The sequence below is a fragment of the Nesoenas mayeri genome (genome assembly GCF_963082525.1).
Source record: "Nesoenas mayeri genome assembly, chromosome: Z".
Taxonomy (NCBI): domain Eukaryota; kingdom Metazoa; phylum Chordata; class Aves; order Columbiformes; family Columbidae; genus Nesoenas; species Nesoenas mayeri.
In genome coordinates, this window is record NC_137542.1 from 38,653,320 (window position 1) to 38,674,691 (window position 21,372).

Below are 21,372 nucleotides of genomic sequence, written 5' to 3' on the forward strand. Positions count from 1 at the left end.
GCCACAGACATCCATAGTTTAAACTGTTAACATGACTGTTGATAACACTGTGCATTGCCAGCCGGGTGAGGGAGGCGACTGTCCCGCTCTGCTTTGCACTGGTGTGGCCTCATCTGGAGCACTGTGTGCAATTCTGGGCACCACAGGATAAAAAAAAATATATTAAACTACTGGAGAGTGTCCAGAAGAGGGCTATGAAGATGGTGAAGGATTTGGATGGGAAGCCATATGAGGAAAGGCTAAAGCCATTTGTTTTGTTCAGCCTGGAGAGGAGGAGACCTCATTGTGGCCTACAGCTTCCTCACAAGGGGAGGAGTAAGGGTAGAAGCAGATCTCTTCTCTCTGGTGACCAATGACAGAATCTGAGGGGACGGCAGGAAGATGTGCCTAGGGAGGCATAGGTTAGACATTAGGAAAAGGTTCTTGACTCAGAGGGTGGTGGAGCACTGGAACAGGCTCCCCAGGGAGGTGTCACAGCCCCAGGCCTGACAGTGTTCAAGAAGAGACTGGACAGCACCCTCAGACACATGGTGTGAACTGTGGGGTTGTGATAGGCAGGGACAAGAGTTGGACTCAGTGATCCTTGTGGGTCACTTCCAACTCAGGACATTCTATGATTCTAGACCGGCTAGCTCATCATTAGTTCAGGTACAGCTAACTTTGAACATTACTGCAGGCATATCTTTGAAGCTCTGCATTTGATTGACACTATCAATATTTTCAACTCATGTAGACAAAAAAGGAACATTCAGTTTTCCACTTCACTGATTACTCTTTAACGATTGAGTATATATTCCAATGTATTTTTACGTAAAACTTGCAGATACTTTGAAGCAATTATGTCTGAACAGTGATAGTACTATCTAGTACTATCCAGGGTATTACGTCATTCAGAATTCTCTCTTGAACGTACTTCTGTTGGAGAAAGAGCACTTTAACTTGCATTTGCTTATATTGCAGCTGTATACAGCTGAAGTAATTTAGCAAGACATGTTCCAGAATTATAAAGTCTGCTGTACTGCAGATCTGTTGGCCTATCTGCCTTGATCTGGTTCTTGTTCTTCAGAAGTAATTGTGTCAGCCATGTGAACCTACCTAGTGCAGGTCTTCCATCAGATTTTTCTATTTGTTTCTCCAATACCAAGCTTTCCATAGCCCTCCTCTTTTCCACCCATTACTTCTGCACATCAGGTAATAGGAATAAGTGACAGCCAACCACAGAAGCAGTTTCCCAATAGTTTTACGGTATATCCTGATTAGTCACATTATTGTAAGCTATCCCACTGTAACATTATGGTGGAACTGAAGAATGGAAAGGTCAAGTCAACCACTTACTTGTAGTAAGCACTGCTTTTTTGCAGCTGCCCTTTTTGCTTCCTTTAGCAGGGACTAAGGCTTAATGCTCCTTCAGCTGATTTTAAATGAGGAAAATTAAGTGGTTTTCACCAAGAACAAGGAATAAATTACAGTTTCAACAGCACACAAAATTGTCATTCTACTTTGAATATGAGTATCAGCTCTTCTGAACCTATAGACAACAAGCAGATTTCCACCCTTGATGAATTAAGTACTGCAGTTTTCATAGGGCAGGCAAGAATAATACAAAAATACTATTTCTGTTGTGGAACCTGCATTTCATAAGTATATTCACAAATACCTCAGTCAAACACAAGATGCCTCTATAAGCTTCCCCATTTAATGTTAAAAAGGTTTTCAGCACAATATACTTCAGATTTAAAAATGAAAAGCAACATTACCTCCAAGAGTTGCTGAAAAACTTGATGTCTTTCCAAACTGATTTTCTATAATTTTTGGTAGAAAAGTAGCAAAGCCAGTGGCAACTAAACTTTCTGAAGAACTGGCTAATATTAGAGTCATAAGCACTGGATTCTTCAACAGTATCTATGGGGGGAAATTACCATAACAGTCAGGAAATTATTTCATTGTAGTACCACATAAATTAGAAGTCACTATATTTTAAAGTAGATACTCTTATGTGTAACTTCGCTAATAAGCTTTTCTTGCTTTAACAGTCTTAAGCATCAACAAAATGAATATGCATTAAACTATCCACAGCACTGGAGACTTCCCTTTCACAACAGGATAAAGAAGCAATTACCTTTCTGAACACTTCTGTACTACCTGAAAAAGAATTTCATTTCTCAGAATATATCACTTCTAGTAAATTCAGGATATTCTTACCAGGAGAGCCACAGGAAAGTCTTTAAAACTTTTTCCAATATTCTTGGTCTCAACAAGTGTCTCACTTCCATCATTATGAGTTTCAGAGATTTTTCCAGCCTGTATTTTTGCTGTTCCTACAAATGGGCATATTTATTGACAACTAAAACACTGAATACTGCTGCTCTTGAAGTCAGAAAAAGCATCAAAATAAGTGCTTCCTTTCCTTGGGAAAACTAGATCAGACATTGTAAGACTTCTTGAATATTTTATTAGTACAGATCCATAGAGAGATTAATAATAATAGTTGCCTGAACAGAAATTACATAAAAATTATTCTTTTTAGAAGGGTGCTCTGAAATACTGTGATTTGTGTTTTATTATTCCACCCAAAACAATAAGACAATAACACCTGAGTTAAGTCAATGGAATTTCCTTATGATTCCTGGTAGGTAACACAGTGGCTTTAAATAAAGTCCTAGGTTCTTAGCTGTAAGGATCTTCCAAACTTTGACGATCACTTACCATGCTTCACCTGTTTCCAGTGCTACCGTACAGCATTACACACACAAGATCCTCCCTCTAGTCTATTTGCCTTGCTTTAAAGGTAGCATATTGGAAACAAGGTATTTATGAGCAGGTTTAAGCCAGACAATTAACTCGGAATCAAACAGGAATCAAGCACTCAGTCCATGTCAGAGACTGGAAAGAGTTATGTCTCAAACATTGGGCCAAAACTGGATCCTCCAGCCTCAGGAGATGGGATACTGTCAAAGGCTGAAAAGAATCATGCCTCAAATCATAACAGGAGATGTGTCACCCAGGATAAGGTGATAAGGTGAACTGTGATTTACATATGAACAACAAGCTAAGGGGCCACAGACAAAAGCCCAGCTGGCTGATAGTAGGAGGTGGGGGATGTGCCAGAGGGCACATAGCTCCACTTTCTGATACATCCAGCATGGCACAAAGGGAAAAGCTGAGACCCTTCAACATGGCTCATGATCTGTCAATCTTTCGCAATCCACCCCCCCTGCCCGCCCCCCCCAACTTTTCTATCTTTTGCAATAACACCTCCACAAAACACCAAAAATTATGCAAGCGGGCAACCCAGAGGGTTATAAAGGCCCAGCTTGTGCAAGCACTGGCAGCACCCACCCACCATCCTGAGGACCACTCTGCCCACCAGTCTCAATGCACGAACTGAACAAGACACCAGAGGATGCCACTCATCACTGGATCCAAGACTGCGAACTCCATCACACATAAAGCAGAAGCATGAGGATGGTGAAATCTTTCTCTCTCTTTTCTTTCTTTCCTATACTTCTATTTTTTTTGCTTCCCTTTTTATAAGTAATATAGTAACATAAGATTTACAACCTCGCATACACTGCACACTTTTTATGTTTACCAATTGAACCTACAATAACATAAATCCTTCTGCCACCAAATAATTTGCCAGTTCAGCCCAGATGCAAAATAAAAGCCTTTTGCTTGCAGACCTTAAGTACTGTGTGTACTGTTTTCCAACTATGGGGGCCCATGAACCTGAGTCACCTCTCCGCCACTCATACCTCTGGGCTGGACATGACAGTCCAGCAGTCTATAACCCACGAGCATAAACAAATCTCTCTTCCAATGTAGCCCATTATTGTTAAACATTTACCTGGTAGGTGTTTTGGAAAGCATGAAAAAGGTATTATAAGAAGCCAAATGGCAAAAAAGCATGCAAGAAATGCTATCCACCATGCTCCAAGCCAGCGTGGGTCATCTTGATTTATCTCTGTACTGCAAAAATAATTTGGAAAAAGTAGGTTTACCATTCATGAATTCAAATCAGCAATTTCAGATATCAGTGAGGTGAATTTTTTTAATACTGATTTAACAGAAATTCTTTTAATATAGTTACGTTTTTATTTTCTACATGTATTTAATTTGTTTTTTGCTTGTTTAAAGCACATTCATCAGCTCTATTATAAAAATATTTTATTCTACCCAATATAGCTTTCAACTCATTAGATAAATTCATTCTTATTAAAGGCAAATATTTGGTCCTGATTTCAATATCTTGTAGCATTGCTAAAATACTGGAAAAGTTGTTTTTAGAAAGAATCTTCATAGTAAATGAGTTTAAGGTTTAACGCAAAAGCCAATACATAAGTTCAAAATGCCATTGTGTTGATCTGATACTCCTAAAACACAGGAAATAACAATGTAAATGAAGCTGTTGGTTTGGACAGTACTACAATTTATAACACTATCTTTTCAATAGTGGGCTGTTACTCCACTGGTACATTTTCTAGCAAGCTCTTCCCCAGAAGGTTAAGTAGCAGTATCCTACCCCTCTTATCCCATTCCAGGGAAACATTATGCACAAGAAATCAACTGTTACAATCTAACCTTAAATGAGTAACTAATCAAATACACAACATTTTTTGTTAATGAGCTTTAACATAGCTAGATTTCAAAGTGCTAGAACTAAGTATTTGCACTACAGAGAAAACTTTCACACAGAATAGGCTGACTATTCACTGCAGGAAGTAACTCACTTGCTAGAAGCTCTTGTGAATGCAATTTGTTAGCAAGCTAAAGAAGCTCTTGAAAATGCGGTATTTTCCAAACAAAAACTCTTCATCCTTCTAACATGGAGAAAAGCTGAATATTTTAATATGAAATATTAGGAAAAGAAAATAGAAAGCAAAAGACTAAGCTGTATCTTGCCTTTCTGGGATCTGGATATCAATATAAATATTAAGTAGCTGCCCTCCTAAGACATAGCCAATAGCAGGACCCAGCAGTGACATGGCATAGCCAATTCCTAGAAGAGAAAATGCATCAAATTCACCATATATTTTTAAGGCTTTCTTTTAAGGAACAATTGCAAATCAACTTCAGACCAAATGGTTTCTGTAATTCATCCTGTTCTTTCACTGTCATTACTTTGACTATAGCATGTAAAGATAAAATGTGTTCCTTGACAAGAAAATCTGCAGCTCTCATTAAAAGCTTCTACTTACAGGTTTAGCAAAAGACACTTCACTGACAACATCTTTAGGCATTAGACTGCCTTTTGCATATCTTGTACCTACAAGTATAAGCTAGTTTGTGAAAGTTTGTGAAGTGATGTTGTTACAAGCATCAGTTGTTAATAGTACATGCCCACAATGAGCCTACATTTCTTTTTTTTTTAATTTTAAGCTGGGTTTTAGATGTGCCAAGACAAGAAGCTAGAGTGTAATCATTCCCCACTAAAGAGCACTCAGGTCTATCCCTTTCTCTTGGTCTTAGGATGAGATTTTCTCAATGTCACAACAGTCTCCCTACCATACCAGCCAGATTTCTGTGGAACTTTACCACTGCTGGCAGAAGCACTGCCTCTGCAACTAATAGTAACTAGATCTGTCTAAATAATTGGTCCTTACTGAAGATACACTATGCTCTTCCCCAGGCTGAAGAATCTGGATTTCTCATTTGTTTGCAAAATGCCTTGATCCTGAGTATTTTGCATTATTTCACCCTCTTTACACAGCAAGAAAGAATGATGTGGGGGAGGGGAGAGGTGCAAGAAGGGAAAGGGATACAGAAGGGAACACTGAAATATCAGTGAGTCAAAATCAATATTGAGTTGACATATCCCAGGTTTTCTTGTATTTCAGAAATAATGACATGGTCATAAGACCTTTCTGTGTACACGATCATCCTACAGAACTTCAAACCTAGTTTAGAAGATGCCTGTTTCCTCCTAGAGACCAGCCTAAACTACCATTTAGAACTGCTTTTCATTGGCTTCAGATGTAGATGGCTCAGTTCAGCAAGAGGAGACCAGTCCTCATTAAAATGCATGCAGTTTCCAAAGAGAAAGAAAATACCAATTTATGAGTTGCAAGCTCATAGCCTAAGATGCTAGCAAGTATTTACAGACACTAGCAGAAACTTCTGGGTTTTTTTTTGCTGCCTTGCACAAGCCTTCTTGCAATCAGGCAAAGCAACGCAACATATTTTAAATCCTAAATCCACTCCATAAAAGCAAGAAAAGGAATTAAGTTTTAATGTAGCTACTTGTCCACTAACTTGTCTTCCAGTTTTGTTATATTAGGCAGAATACACTGTTCTTCTGAACTCAGCAGTTGTCCAAAGATTACACAAGCATTAGTTTATTGTATTTCTCTGTTCTAAGCATGAACACTAACAATTCTCCTGAGTTTTCAGGCCATTTCTTGATCCTCTAATCATGTAGACAGCCCTAATTCTGCTCTATTTATTTCACTGGCCTCATAAACAAGTGTGGTAATCTTCTCTCTCAATATAAAGAAACAGCAAAAATAAAAGTTGTCTTCGATATTTAAGATTTAACATACACAACTATTCTATTTGTTGGCATAAAATGAAGTAGCTTGCCTGGAATAATCAAGTAAGAATTGCATACAAATAGATGATTATTTCAGTTTTGTCCCCTAAAATATTGATGTAGTCTGGAAAACAGCCCAGGAATATAAAATGCTTTGGATTTCTCCTGCAAGTTACCAGTAAAACTAACATACCTTTATCAGTTTGCAGATAAACTGGGGAAAATACCAAATATCTTCATACCCACAGAAAACACACCTGGACTGCAATGAACTTGGTAGCAAAAATGTGCATAGCCCAGAGAATGTTGACTGGAAATATTAAAAACCATTGCTATTTCATTAGTATTTCTCAGCTTCCAAAAACCCCCACAGAAAGACAAACACATCTTCCATGTCTCTAAGTAATCCCTTGACTTTCAGCTAAGAAAAGATACTTCCAGTACTTCTTCCTGAAGTGCCAAATTTGTAAGTGACTAGAGAATCGCTTTGATCGCATGATGGACAGGAGCGTCCCTCAACTGAGGGGACAGCATGCTGTTAGAAGGTAAATAAATAAAACTGGTAAAGGATACAGTAAGGTCTGACTGCTGACCTGATATACAGTAGTTTTCAACATCTGTGGCAGTATAAAGTAAATTTTTGCTACAACTTATTCTGTTCTTAACAGGCAGGCTACATAAACCACTTAATCACTTTCAGTTACTGACAGAAAAAAAACTGCAGACATGCACAAAGTAGCCTTAACATGCTCTGCAAAATAACTGTGGAAAATACTTCATATTTACAGTAGACTGATACCTAACTTGCAGAGTAACTGATATAGAAACACTTTATGCACATAAATGACAGTGTGCAATGACAAGATTAATTTAATTAGAGGAATTTAGAAAAGCATTTGAAAGACATTGCAGTCTATGGTCTATACAGACAACGAGTTGCAAACCATTTTAGAAGTTACCTATATAAAAGGAAGACTTGTGCTTTGGAACACTATCATCAATAAAAGCAGTCCCCAAAGTATATAGTGGAGTTCCTCCAACTCCCAGCAGCAGCTGTGCCAGGATAAAGACATACAGATAGCTGGAAAGTGAAGACTTCATGCTGGCACTGCAAGTGAAGTTAGCAGAGCTTGTTCCTGGAATTTGGCACGTGTCTGAAAGACAAAGACAGTAAGACTTGAAAATTATGACATCTAGCTCACAGTCCAACTGAAGAAAACCTGTACTGAAAGCTAAACTACATATGAAGTGTTGTTAGTGTCAGGCTCTCATTTTCAGCCCTACTAATATATCCTATAAGACAGTGCCCCAACCTTCCGTGATATCATACCTGCCCACCTCCACAAAAAAGGAAGGACAGTAAACGAAATAGCATTAACTACACATTTTGGCTTTTTGAAAGCATTACTGACCAGCTGTATGCAAAAGCTGTCAAATGGTCATTCCAAAGGCTAGTAAGCACTCCTAGGTAACAGATACTTGATTTTGTTCTTGTACTTTATAATGATCCTGAGAAGCCCCAACAACTATTTCCATTCTTAAGTAACAGAGCAGATTGAATGACCTGAGGGAAGCTGGACTGCTAGTGAGGAAAGTGCAGTCATCAGAGTTGCAAGCAAAGATAATCCTCCCTTTTTATACACCACTTTGAGAAGCGTTTCCCACCAAAAAAAAAAAAAAAAAAAAAAACACCACACAAACACACACACACCACCACACCCCAAAAAACCCCAACCCAAAATAAAAACCAAAATAAAAAAAATCACCACCACCACCACACAAAACCACACCACTATTTCTCAGAGTACACAAGAACACACACTGCCCTGTCTCCAGAATATGAAGTAAATGTAAAGCTTCTGTTCTTGTTTATACACACACAGAGGGAAGCAGAACAGCCTAAGGTTGTGTGTGCTCCTGTAACATTTGGCACTATGAAGAGGGAAAAGAAGAAGTGAAGACAGGGCATTTGTTTTCTCTAGTCCTTCCTCTTGCTATCATTGCAACTTTCAGTGACAAGATCAAAAAGAGAAGCATGGTTCTTTCCAGGTTTTTCCACAGAACAATATAAAACCCTAAGGAAGAGGACAGACCCATTATGTTGATGGAAACAAGCTATACTGACCCAATATATGAAAGCACCCTTCAGATCAGATCAGATGAGCAAACTGATCAATTCTTAATACCTTGCAACAAATTAAATTGTTTTTTCTCAGGTTCCTTTACATTTGAGAACACTTTTTACTTAAGCAAACAAAGGGCAAGCTTGTTCACACTTTGGACTCACAGGGCATAAAACACAAAGAAGTGCTTGCCATACAGCAGATAAAGATAACTGTCTACGCTGATGTTATAAATGCATCCATGAGCTTTATCACACCTTCCTCCAGGAGAGGTGGTGGGGTCACGTAGCACACACGAGGTGATTCAGTGCTGTCGCACAGAAAGTGGCCAACAGAGGGAATGGGAAAAACCTCACTTCAAGAGGAGTTGTTATTACACTCTTCCCTCCTTTCCACTAAGGAACAATCCTTATTTTAATGATATGCTGCAGCCACATGGGGAACATTTTACTATCACTATTTTTAAAATTAAAGCTTTTAAAGTGTATTTTCCATTTATTGTCTATCTGCTTTCTTGAGCAATATTCCTCTTTTCTGCAGGAAATAAGGTATCAAATCAGGTTCACTTTGTGCTATATACAGGCATCTGAAACTGACTATAGAAGGACACCATGCCCTATAACACCTTGTTAACACACACATATTTGTGTACAGCACATATATAGAATATACTTGCAGTTATATGTTAGCCTTGGGCAAGTCTAAGCCACCATTTATCAGACAGTGGTTCTTCATGAATCTACATCCCCACCCCACTATCAATATCTCAGTTCATGTCAATCTAAAAGCCCACACCACTGTGTAACTAATTGATTATAGCCTTTCTCCTTCAGTTTTCTAGCTCATGAATTTATATGCCCTAGAAAATTTATCCTGACATTGATATGAGAGAAGCTTATGACACTAGTTTGTTTTCAGAACTACATAGTCCGGTTCAGATACAAAATTAGGATAATCATCAATATACTTTTAATACAATTATAATCCTTTTATTTGCATCAGCTATCAGACTACCCACACCACCCTACCCCTTTTTTCTTGTGTGTGTCAAGTACACAGTACACAGGCACTTGCTTAGTGGAATTGTGGACTATATTTCATGTTTTCAAGAAACATTTTAAAAGCAAAGGCGATTTACCACAAAACTATGAGATTAGTTTAAACCAGCATAAGTCAAGTTGCTATCAAACAGTTTACCTCAGCCACAGATGCCATCCCCTTATTGTACCAGCCCAAGGCTTAAGCAGATTAGCAGGGTGACACAGGTTGAATCTAACCTGTATTAGATCCATAGGCCTGTTCACTGCTGTCAAAAGAACGCTGGAAAGAGCAGGCATTGACTTATACACGATCGGAAAAGCCTAACCTGAGATAAACAAAGCTCTGGGAAAAGTTTAAGATGAGCCACTGACCATTTTTAACTACCTTTTCTCATTAAACTTGTTTTCATTTTAGAAGGCAGTGGATCAGTCCTGCATTTTAAAGAGCAGAACTGCCTTAAAGGCAATACCATCCAATAGAATTAGTAATTATAAACATTCTTGCATGCCTTAATTTAACACATCTACCTGAATCCAAGTTATAAGAGCCAAAATAATCCCTAACATCTAATGCAACATACTAGCCAAGAAGGCAGAACAAACTGTGAGTTCCTTTAGCAATTACATTAATTAGAAGACAGGTCAATACTAGTTTTACCCCCATCTTAAACTGCAGCCAGTGGTGTGTGGGGTTTTGGTCTTTTGAAGGACAGGAAATAGTTTAAAGAGGGTCATGAGGAGTGATAAATAAAAAACAGCTTGGTTTCCATTTCTTTTTAAACTTAAAAATTTGCCTCCCTTTAAAGTCTCAAATAGGAAAGTCAATCAAAGCTTCAATGCACATGTTGAATGAGGACTAAGTTATTGGTTTCTAGAGGCAGGCATTACAGTATTGCGGAACACCTAAGTGGTGTAGAGAAGCAGACCAAGCAGGGTAGAGAATGGTAGCACTATCTATTATTTGACTAATCAGATAGTCTCTTCAGAGAGTAAAACCAACAGGAAAGCACAGACATACTGATGGTACAAAACAAAACAGCCAAATTACACAGATCACACGTTCTGCCACCATTAGTGACCAAATGCTATAGTTTTCTTCAGTCTTCAATTGTCCTTAGCATGTTCTGGGAAAGAAGACCAATTCATGTCCTTCTGAGAAAATTCACTAACTCAAACACTAGATGACTGATCCAACACCTAAGATTCCAGTAGAACAGAGAACTGAAAAAAGGTGTTCAAGTCATTCTCCCTGTTCTGTAATCACACCACACACACTTCAACTCAAATGGTTAAGACTTAGAATCACAGAATGTCCTGAGTTGGAAGGAACCCACAAGGATCACTGAGTCCAACTCCTGTCCCTGCATATGACAACCCCACAGTTCACACCATGTGTCTGAGGGTGTTGTCCAGTCTCTTCTTGAACACTGCCAGGCCTGGGGCCATATCTGCCTCCCTGGGTAGCCTGTTCCAGTGCTCTACCACCCTCTGGGTCAAGAACCTTTTCCTAATGTCCAACCTGAACCTCCCACAGAATCACAGAATGGTTGGGGTTGGAAGGGACCTCTGGAGGCCATCTAGATCATCTAGACTCTACTAAAGCAGAGTCACCTAGAATAGATCACACAGGAAAACATCCAGATAGGTTTGGGATGTCTCCAGAGAAGAAGACTCCATAACCTCTCTGGGTAGTCAGTTCCAGTGCTCTGTCACCCTCGAAATAAAGAAGATTCTCCTCATATTCAGATGGAACCTCCTATGTTTCAGTCTCTGCCCAATGCTCCTCATCCTATCATTAGGCACCACTGAAAAGAATCTGGTCCCATCCTCATGTCATGTACCTTTCAGATATTTATAAGCATTGATAAGATCTCCTCTCAACCTTCTCTCCTCCAGGCTGAACAGGTCCAGCTCTCTCAGTCTCTCCTCATAAGAAAGATGTTCCAGACCCTTAATCACCTTTGTAGCCCACCGCTGGACTCTCTCCAGTAGTTCCTTGTCCTTCTTCAACTGGGGAGCCCAGAACTGGACACAGTACTCCAGATGTGGCCTCACCAGAGTAGAGAAGCAGGATAACCTCCCTCAACCTTCTGGTCACACTTTTCCTAATGCACCCCAGGATATCATTGGTCGTCCTGGCCACAAGGGCACATTGCTAACTCATGGTCAACCTGTTGTCAACCAAAACTCCCAAGTCCTCATCTGCAATGCTGCTTTCCAGCAGGTCCACCTCTAACCTGTAGTGGTGCTCAGGGTTATTCCTCCCCAGGTGCACGACCCTACACTTGTCCTTGTTGAACTTCGTCAGGTTCTTCTCTGTCCAGTCTTCCAGCCTGTCCAGGTCTCACTGAATGGCAGCACAACCTTCTGGTGTGTCAGCCCTTCCTCCCAGTTTGGCATCATCTGCAAACCTGCTGAGGCTGCACTCAGTTTGTTCATCCAGGTCATTGATGAACATGTTGAACAGGACTGGACCTAATACTGACCCCTGAGGAACCCCACTAACTGCAGACTTGTTATTAACGAAGATAATTCTTTTTACCAAAGACATCATTCACATCCTGTTACAAAAAGAAACTCAAAGAATAATTCAGTTTGGTAGAGGCAGAGTTGCATAGTCCAACCTCCTAATCCAAACAGTGCCAAAACCAAATGCAGACCAAGTTGCTCAGGACTTTATTCAGCAGCATCTTGAAACAACCCTGAGATACAGACTGCAGAATCTTTCTGGGTAATCTGCCTTGTCTGTCTTCACAATAAAGTTATCTTCCTGGTGTCAAGTGAAGATCAACATTTACCATTTGCTGTGACAGACATCTTTTACAAATTTAAACATGTTTCAATAAGATTTAAGACAGAAAGTTAAAAGTACATTGCTTATAGCATCTGCAGTTTTTACAGTCTGTACTGTCCACGGATCAAATACAGGATGGTTTCGTCATGACAAACCACTAGATGGAGCTCCTCACTACAAATGTCAGGGCCAGCTGAGACAGACGACCCAAAACAAGCCATCTGTTTCCTACAAGGATGAAATCTCACATCAGCAGCACTTTGAAATGTTTGTATCATTGTAAACTATATTGCAGCTTCACAAACACCCACTGTTTGTTATTCATATACACTCTCCTACCACAAAACCGATTGGCAAAAAGCATTGTATGTGATGAATCACTTCTGTCTAAGTGGTGCAGCCCAAATTCCCCCTGTAGTGAAACACTTTACAAGTATGACCCAAAACATGCTAAATTAGAAAGAACCTATGTTATGGTCAAATCACTAGTTAATGGTCAATGGGAAGGGCCACATCAATTGATAACGTAGGGTCAAGGTTATGCTTGTGTTGTTACAGATCAAGGTTTGCAGTAGGTGCCTGCATGTTGTAGCAGACAGTTCCTGAAGAAGCTCAAGCAAACAGTTGAAGAAGCAGAAGCAGCACCTGGTGGTGAAACAGATTTGCTACCTGGCATACAGCTAGATGACAACAACGGGGAGTGATCCACAATTGACTAGTCCCAACCCTTTTGGACAACGTAACATAGCCTCTCTGATCATCTGTACAGCATGTCAACAATGTTGTGGGTATTACAATGCATAGTAAACATCATCCTAGTATTGTTGGACATTAGCAATGCTTTTTGGCTTCCCTCTCAACCAGAGACTAATATTTGGATAACTTTAGCCAACATGACAGCACAAGGCTCTATCTGTTTAGCTACTGCATCTCTGAGCAATCCTTTTTCAACATGCTTGGTCAGTGTTCCACTAGACACCTGGCCTATCCCCAAAAACAAAAGGCAGTGGGCTGGTGGTGAAAATGTGACAAATAATTGGGATGGCTGGGTCGTAAACCCACTACAAGGTGGTTTGGAACTCCAAGAAACTGAGTTACTAGCATCAGTAAAAATGGATTTTTGTCTATATTTCAATTATTCAGGAAAAAATATCTCTCTCGTGCAAGTGATACATGTCTCATCAGCTGTATATCACAATCAGAATTTTTTGTGTAGTTATACCAGTCCCAATGTATCTAAGGCCACCAACATCCCCTTGAAATTACCCCTAGGAATATTTTTAATTTGTGGTGATAGAGCCTGGCAAGGGATTCCTTCCCATATAAAAAGAGGGCCATGTTCTTTAGGGAGGTTAACCTTGTTATCTCCAAACACATCAACCATTTTAATGCATAAAAGAGGAAAAAGAAGTATTCACACCTTTGATAAAGACTGTAAGGATAACACAGAATTTTGGGGAACGGGATGAAACTATATTGGTCTCCATTTTTGCGTTCGGAGTCGCAGTAGCAAACACTTTGAATACGCTAAACAAATTAGGATGTTGGTTAGCAACACAAACTAACGCCACCCCCTTAGCATTGTCCAGGCTTTTAGCAGATGTTGATTCAATTAGACATACTATGCTTCAAAATCATGCTGCCATAGATCTTTGTTGTTAGGACAAGGACATGGTTGTCAAGATTTTGATGGGATGTGTCACATGAACTTGTTTGACCATTCTGAATCAAATCACAAAGCAATCAGAAGGCTAGATGATATAATCAAGAAATTAACCTATGAAGACCAGGGTTTAGACAAATGGTTCTATGACTGGGCTACTACAGGATGGATTAAGGATCTAATAAAAAATGGTTTAGTTCTATTGACAGTTGCATTAGCAATATTAATGCTTGTCCCTTGTATCTTACAATTTGTACAACATACAGTAGCAAAATATATGAAAGGTCTATGGCTAGTTGAAAAACAAAAAGGGGGAATTGTGGACTATCTTACAGATAGTCATCTTGAGTTACTGGAACGACCTTGGCCAAAATATAATGGGAAACCAGAACGTTTTTGTACAAGAAAAGATATTTACAATGTGTTAGTCAATCTGCCAGAGCATGTGCAAGATTAAGTAAACCAATCACAAGACAACTTTAAGAGCATGAACAGCTAGCATAAACCAATTAAAACAGAAAGTTAAACACATGTACAACAGCTACTAACTATAAATGTAAATTAACTATAAATTAAGCTCATTGCACTTAAAGTCTTGTTTTATGAGAAAAAGATAGGTAAGATCCAAGATCTGGCTACTCCCACATCGTCAGCACTGTTTTGTTCAGTATAGTTCAGTACTGCTTGTTTCCGCTTTATTTCAAAGAAACAAATTTTAATCAACATTTTAGAAGAACTTAGTGAAATCTGTTAATAAATTACTCAAGATGCCTTTACATGTTGCAGTTTTTTGGGGTTTGAACTATTAGTCACCTTTAAACAAGAAGACAGCAGGTCTAACAGCTTTCCTTTAACATTTGTTCTACATCATTGATCTAACTTGCTTTCCTATTCACAAAGAAATGCCAGACCATTTTTCACTCAAAGTGAGTTTTAATAGCATTCATCAATGCAAGTCAAAAGAGCATTTTATTCTAATGTTGCTTATGAGTGAAAACTGATATTGACATTCAGATCTCTTCTGAAAAAGAAAGTTCACTGTGCAGAGGGACAGCTCTTGAACTTACAGATTTCAGAGAATCATTTTATTTTCCGTGTTAGAAATAATACCCTATTTTCAAGACTTAGAGATTAACTATGTTGTACAAAATTAAGAGTTGCACCAAATCACAACTGAGAGGCTTGTTTTTTGGTTTTTGTTTGTTTTTTGATTTTTTTAAATCATTTCAAAACATAATTATAAGCTTACCTTCAACTTTAGCTCCATAGCGGTATTTTCCACTACTGAAGTGTGGTAATGAAAAGATAAGTGAGCCCAACCCCAGCATAAATGCTGAGAGAGCAAGCCATCGTGGTTTATGCCCTCTTTCTCCAAAAAAAGATACGAACAGTGACAATATACAAAAAGCAATGTCATAGCTTGCAGAGATTAAGCCAGTGAGGGAACTGTTCAACTCATAACGCTTCTCAATTGTTGAAATACTAACATTAATCAGGCCATTTACCACAATACCTAAAAAAAAAAAAAAAAAAGATTAGTCAAAGGTACTTTAATTTGATAGAGTTGCAAGGGTAAACTTACCATTGTGTGATGGAAGGGTTGAACTGAATAGATTTACAAAGCAACATTTTAAGATATTTGTTAGCTTTAAACTTCAGGTTTACAATGGATTGATACAGTGCCAACTTAAGTCAGCCAAACTGCACAGGACCTATTCGATTTTGTTCTCTCCTGTGGGCACTAAAGTTTCAAAACTCAAGTAGTAAGTCAGCAAAATACTATGCCTCAAACTCTGTTCACATATCAAAGTTCCAGATTCAGTCTGAAGCACAGACAGATTTCAAATAGAATGTGTAACAGTGTGACAAGACACTCCATAAATTAAAAGGAAATCAGTCAAGATTATTACTTGTATTAGAATACAAGCTACAACTGAAGCAAATTCAATACATAGCTTTCAAATAATGATTGCCAAACAAACATAATTTCCTCCCTGCCATCACAAAGGGAAGATACAAATAGGCTTTTGAACAGGTATCTTTCTCCTATAATTAAAAAAAGTGTAAAGCTATCTGAAAATACTTTGCAACTGTTTCAGAGCAACTGAGGAGATTAACTGAGAAAAAAGTTGTGTTTCTGAATCTTGAAGTTCACTGAAGCACACGTATCAAACAACCTGGAGAAAAGGCCTTGCACAAGCTGCCCTACTTAGGCACAGGTAAACTCCAAAAACCTGATCCAAAAGCAGAAGCAATTGAGCTGCAATTGCCAGAGCATGCTTGTATACACTTTCCTTTTTTACAGGAGCGTTGTTTTTAGATATTAAGTTGAAATCCCCATCCTGCCTCACATTCTGTTTGTATAGGAAACAACCAGTAGTTAAACTTACAGGAGTTTACTTCTAGTAGTTCCAAAATAGAATTCTCTTACAAGTGAGACGAATAGTTATACTTCTTAACAATGCCAGATAGCTTCATGGTAATCTAATTAAACTGTGCCTGTAATAAAATATATGCCCTGGAAAAAAGTTAGGAAGTCTTGGAGGCACAGTCGCAAATAAAATTAAAAGTTGTGTAACCTCACAGATGACTGATGAACATTTCTTATGACACAGGCCCTACAGCTATTCTTCCTTCTAAAATCCAGACATGATTCTCTACCGTCGTTCTTACAAAAAACAACACAAAACGCCACTGCAGGTGACTGGGGACAGCAATGGATTTAAATCAGTTTGCAACAAGCATTGCACTATCCAGAAGGGCAACTACACAGGCTGAACTTCAATAGATCTGCCTACAGTGCTCTACATATTAAAGAAATCCTCCAAATCTGTGATCAACCAGCTATTTTCTTTTAAGTGCAATCCCCACTATAGCTAAACACTTCATCTTTCTATAAGGAGATAGCTCTTGGCACAATCTTAATTTTCCAATAACCTACTACAGCCTCTTTAAGAAGGATGGCAATTTCACCTTTCAGTCTAACCACCACATTTAAACTCACATAGGATTAACAAAAGTATTCAGGTGTTCCTCTGCTGCCATTATTTATACCTATTTATACCTTTAGCAGCTTTTTTTTTCTTTTTCTTTTTTTTCAATAGGAGCATTGACCAAAGAACAATACTAGTATGAAGGAATGAACAAACAATTTTTTTTTTTTTCACATTTGCCAGCACTTCAAACATTTACTAAGACTCTAAAACATTCCCATGAAGTAAGTGTGCTATGTTGCTAGTTGATTACAGAATTGGAAGACATTGTCTTTTACCTGTAGTTTAAATTGCCATCTTTAATGATATCCTAGAAGCCATAAAACCTGGGAACCTATCCACACTACTAATAAAAGAAAAAATTTAAATGATACTGAATTAATTATTCATCTGAGCAGACAATTAGATCAGCATATCAAGCTGGATTTTAAGAACTATTGCTATAGCAAATTTAGAAGTGCTAGAAATGTTCAAGATGTTTTGTCTAGTGCAATATAATCTGAAACTTTTCAGTGTCACATTCAGGGCATTTTTCGTTGCCTATCTGCATTCTTAAGCTACAAAGATATACATGCATGACCTTCTAGCCTTCTACTACTCAGCTGCCACTGAAATCTGCTATGTAAGAAATTCTTCCACCCTTCCCTTTGTTTTTATTATGTTAGAGAATATAAATTTCAGGTAACAATAGGACAATTGTAACAGTAATCACCTCCTGGTTCTACCAGCTGTAGACAGTCAGATCCTCCTAGGTTTTAAGCAGAACCTCCTACTCAGTTCTCCTCAGACCATGCCAGTTACCTCAGTTTGGTTCCAGGCAGGAACACAACCATCCATATCCCACATGACTTTGTTAAAGGCTGCCTGCTCCTCTAGCACTGAATCTCTTCTTCCACCATCCCCGTACAGCAGTTTCATTCTTTATGAGCAACAAGGATGAGCTTTAAAGTCTCACAGCTTTCCAGGAAACAGAGTTTTCTCTTCTAGCTAGTCAAATAAAGTCAAAAGGTTCTGAACATTAACGCAATAGCTCAGTTTAATGGACAAATATCTAAGCTTTAAAAACCTCAATTCTGTACATTTGGTACACTAATGCTTCCCCTCAGCCATTATTACCACTTTCTAAGCCTAAGGCTTGCCAACAAACTCATAAATCCTCTTACAGAAAACCAAAAATATGGACAAGGATATCTGAAGTTGAACAACAGAAATTCATAAACTTCAGGTTTCCCCGAAGTTAAGCCATTAGTTAAGTGTTAGAAAGATGGCTTCACTGGGATCCACTGAATAAAACCAGATTTTTTTTTTTTTTTAAAGCTGTTTCAATTACTCAAAATCCCACACAACTATGCCAAGGCACCTTTTTTGTTGTCAGGCAGGTAACAAAGTACATGTCAGGACCCTACAGTTTTGTCTGTTGGTTTATATCATATGTTTTATTCCCTGGTTCATATGTCTCAACCTGTTAGGCACATAGGGAACGCTATTTCCCTGTGAGCAGTGGTGACACAATACAAACGAAAGCATGAAGCACAGAGCTGATGACATAAGAACTCAGCAATGGTAAAAAAGGTACACAGGAAAAGAAGACAAGAAAGAACAGAGTGAGATACAGAAAATAATACTGTATGACCAGCTTCCCCATTCAGGGCAGCAGGGTACTTTCTTCCCTAGTAAGGCCACTACTGTCACTTTTCAGCAACAGCACAAGACTTGGGCAGCTGGAGGAACTCTGCCTCACGTTAACCACCACTCAAATCAGCACCACTCTTCTCCTGTCTTCCACAGCCCAGCAACCCACCTGGCTTCTACCAGAGCTCCATGATGGGGAACAAGACGTGCCAAGGGCAGAAGAAAGCCTACATGTGTCAGGTCCCACAGGGAAGGTTGAGGGAAGGGCAGCAGATGTGCAGGTCTGGACAAAGTGGTTGGGACAAGTTACCTTGGAAGATAGCCAGGAAGCTGTAGGCCGCCAAGTAGCCCTCCGGGTTGTTGCAGAGTTGCAGAGCCTCAGGGGTGCACCGGCCCCACCCGCAGGGCCCCTCCTCAGCCTCAGCGACACTAGCATCTGCCCTGGGGACGCTTGCCTGGCGCTGGCGGCCGATGTTGGGGCTGGGTGGCTCAAACACCGGGTTCTCGATACCATCACCCTTCATAGCGCTAAGAGACCGCTGCCCAGCACCAGCTGCAAGCGACACCCAGCCGCAACGCCCCCGTAAATACCAAGAGGATGGGCGGGTCCCAACAGCTGCAGGTGGCGACACTTTCCCCTCCTGCCGAGGAAGGCGGCTCGGCCCGGCCCGGCCCGCCCTGCCCTGCCCCGCCCCGCCCCGCCCCGCCCCGGCCCGCCCCGCCTTGGCTGCTGTGGGCCCCGTCCCGCGTCTGCCGGCGTCCGGCAGGAAAGCCGCGTTGGTGGTGTCGTCTCCGAGCACGAGCCCGGGCCGGGGGCTGCAGTGGCCGTTGCCGGTGTCCCGTCGCTCTCGCCGCGCATCTGCCCCTTGGCCGCTCGGTCAAAACGGCCGCCAGCCCCGCCAGCATGTGTCCCGCGTGAGCGCCGCACTCTCCCTGAAGGAGCATGCCCCCACACCGGGAGCCACGTCATGTTAATAGCAGCGACTAACACTAAGTCAGGCGGATCAGGTTGGGGTGGGGCGAGGGCTGCGTCGTGTTTTGTTTCACGTTCATGCGTCCAGGTCAAGTTCTGCCTTAAAACTTCCCGTTAGCGGCTGGTGGAAACGTGGCGTGGCGCGCACCGCCCGCCAGGCAGAGCCACGCACTGCAGGTGTGGGGAGGTGAGGCGGTGGAGGTGAGCGGATGCGAGGGGCACGAATGTGGCAGCAAATACAGCATATCGATTTTAACTAGCAATATTTGCTCTGGGGAAAAAAAAAAAAAAAAAAAGGATTAAAAGCACCTGAAAACAGCCCTCATCAATGTTTCTTCTGTGAAACTAGAAAATTCAAAATGTTTTTTGTAAGTGTTGGAGAAGGTGAAAGTGAAGCTTTTTCAGATATGGTACTTTCCTCTTTCAGGCAAGTGAGTTGGCACATGACCTGCTTGGATGTGGAAACCCATCTCCAACAGAAAAAAAGAAACAACCGACCCTGAACATTTGTAAATATCAGCCTTTGGAAATTTTATTCCCCAACTGCAGCACAGGAAGTTTCCACCTACAGGAGCTTCCAGGCATTGAACAAGTTAATTCAGTTGCAGACATTAGCCATGTCAGTCAAGCGTACAAGGAAGTACCAAGTTTGTTTGCATATAGAGAGAATTATTTCTCTCAGCTACAGAAGAACACTGGGAAGGAGGCCAGGGATCAATTAACCATAACCACTGGTGTTAATCTCTAGGCAGTACAGGTTTGTCCTGGAGAGTCCTTGCCCTTTTAAGACTCCAAACTGCTTTAGAGGCAAGTGAAATAAGACTGAAAATGGAGACATCAGCAGTGCCTTTGGTTTCACAGTGAAACCCAAGGCACCCTGCTGCATTCCCAGTGTTGCATCCTCTCCCTGATGTCGCAGTTCTTCACAGAGAACCACACATTTTCAAGTATTCCTTAGCAGCACAGAAACTACATGGAGATCACCATCTGCAAAAAGAAAACTGGTAGGTTAGAGAACATGTGTCAAATTATATTTGCATAGGTAAACTACAAATGAGAAATCAGCTGCTCCTGCTGTTGCTCCAGCTTGCAAGGGCAGTGGGTAGAGGGCCATGGGCTTCCCTGACAGTGGGGCTTTCCCCACCCTCCACCCTGGCCACCTATCCCAGCCCCACAGCCAACCATTACCTCTCTGAGCCCACAGGAGCTCAGACAGCTGCTTCACAGTGAAACCTTCATCTGCTGGTCATTGAGAGACCCTCAAACCCTAAAATTAGCTTATCATTTCAGGCTGTAGTCTGGAATGGGTTTCCTCAACTGGTTATCAAGATACAACCCATTTAACAGCCTCTTGAGAGGTCTAAGCATGTGCCTGAACCAGCTGAGACACTAATTTGTTTCACAGAAGTCTTCTTTTCCTGTGTTTGCATTTTATTAATATTTTTTCTTACCCCTCATTAAAATGAAGTAGGACATGTCATTGGAAATAATATCCTGACCTTCACTACACTGTCTACATGATAGCGTAGTAAGCACAATCCACAAACTTGCTACATGATTATACTGATAATGAGATGTAAAAACCTCCCTTGATCTGTCAGGTCAGCTAGATTTGTTGTTATCTT

General features: G+C 40.3%; 1 protein-coding gene across 1 annotated transcript in view; it reads right to left on the bottom strand.

Annotated features, from left to right (window-relative positions):
- The window catches only part of SLCO4C1 (solute carrier organic anion transporter family member 4C1), a gene marked incomplete at both ends in the record, with an annotated part of 32,849 nt that extends 13,551 nt beyond the window's left edge, over positions 1-19,298 (bottom strand). Inside the window, 7 exons of the mRNA XM_080362102.1 lie at positions 1,758-1,902; positions 2,203-2,318; positions 3,848-3,969; positions 4,903-4,999; positions 7,489-7,683; positions 15,399-15,662; positions 19,085-19,298. Of these exons, the coding sequence (XP_080218228.1) occupies positions 1,758-1,902; positions 2,203-2,318; positions 3,848-3,969; positions 4,903-4,999; positions 7,489-7,683; positions 15,399-15,662; positions 19,085-19,298 (1,153 nt within the window). The remainder of the gene's footprint in view (positions 1-1,757; positions 1,903-2,202; positions 2,319-3,847; positions 3,970-4,902; positions 5,000-7,488; positions 7,684-15,398; positions 15,663-19,084) is intronic.
- Positions 19,299-21,372: the final 2,074 nt, after the last annotated feature.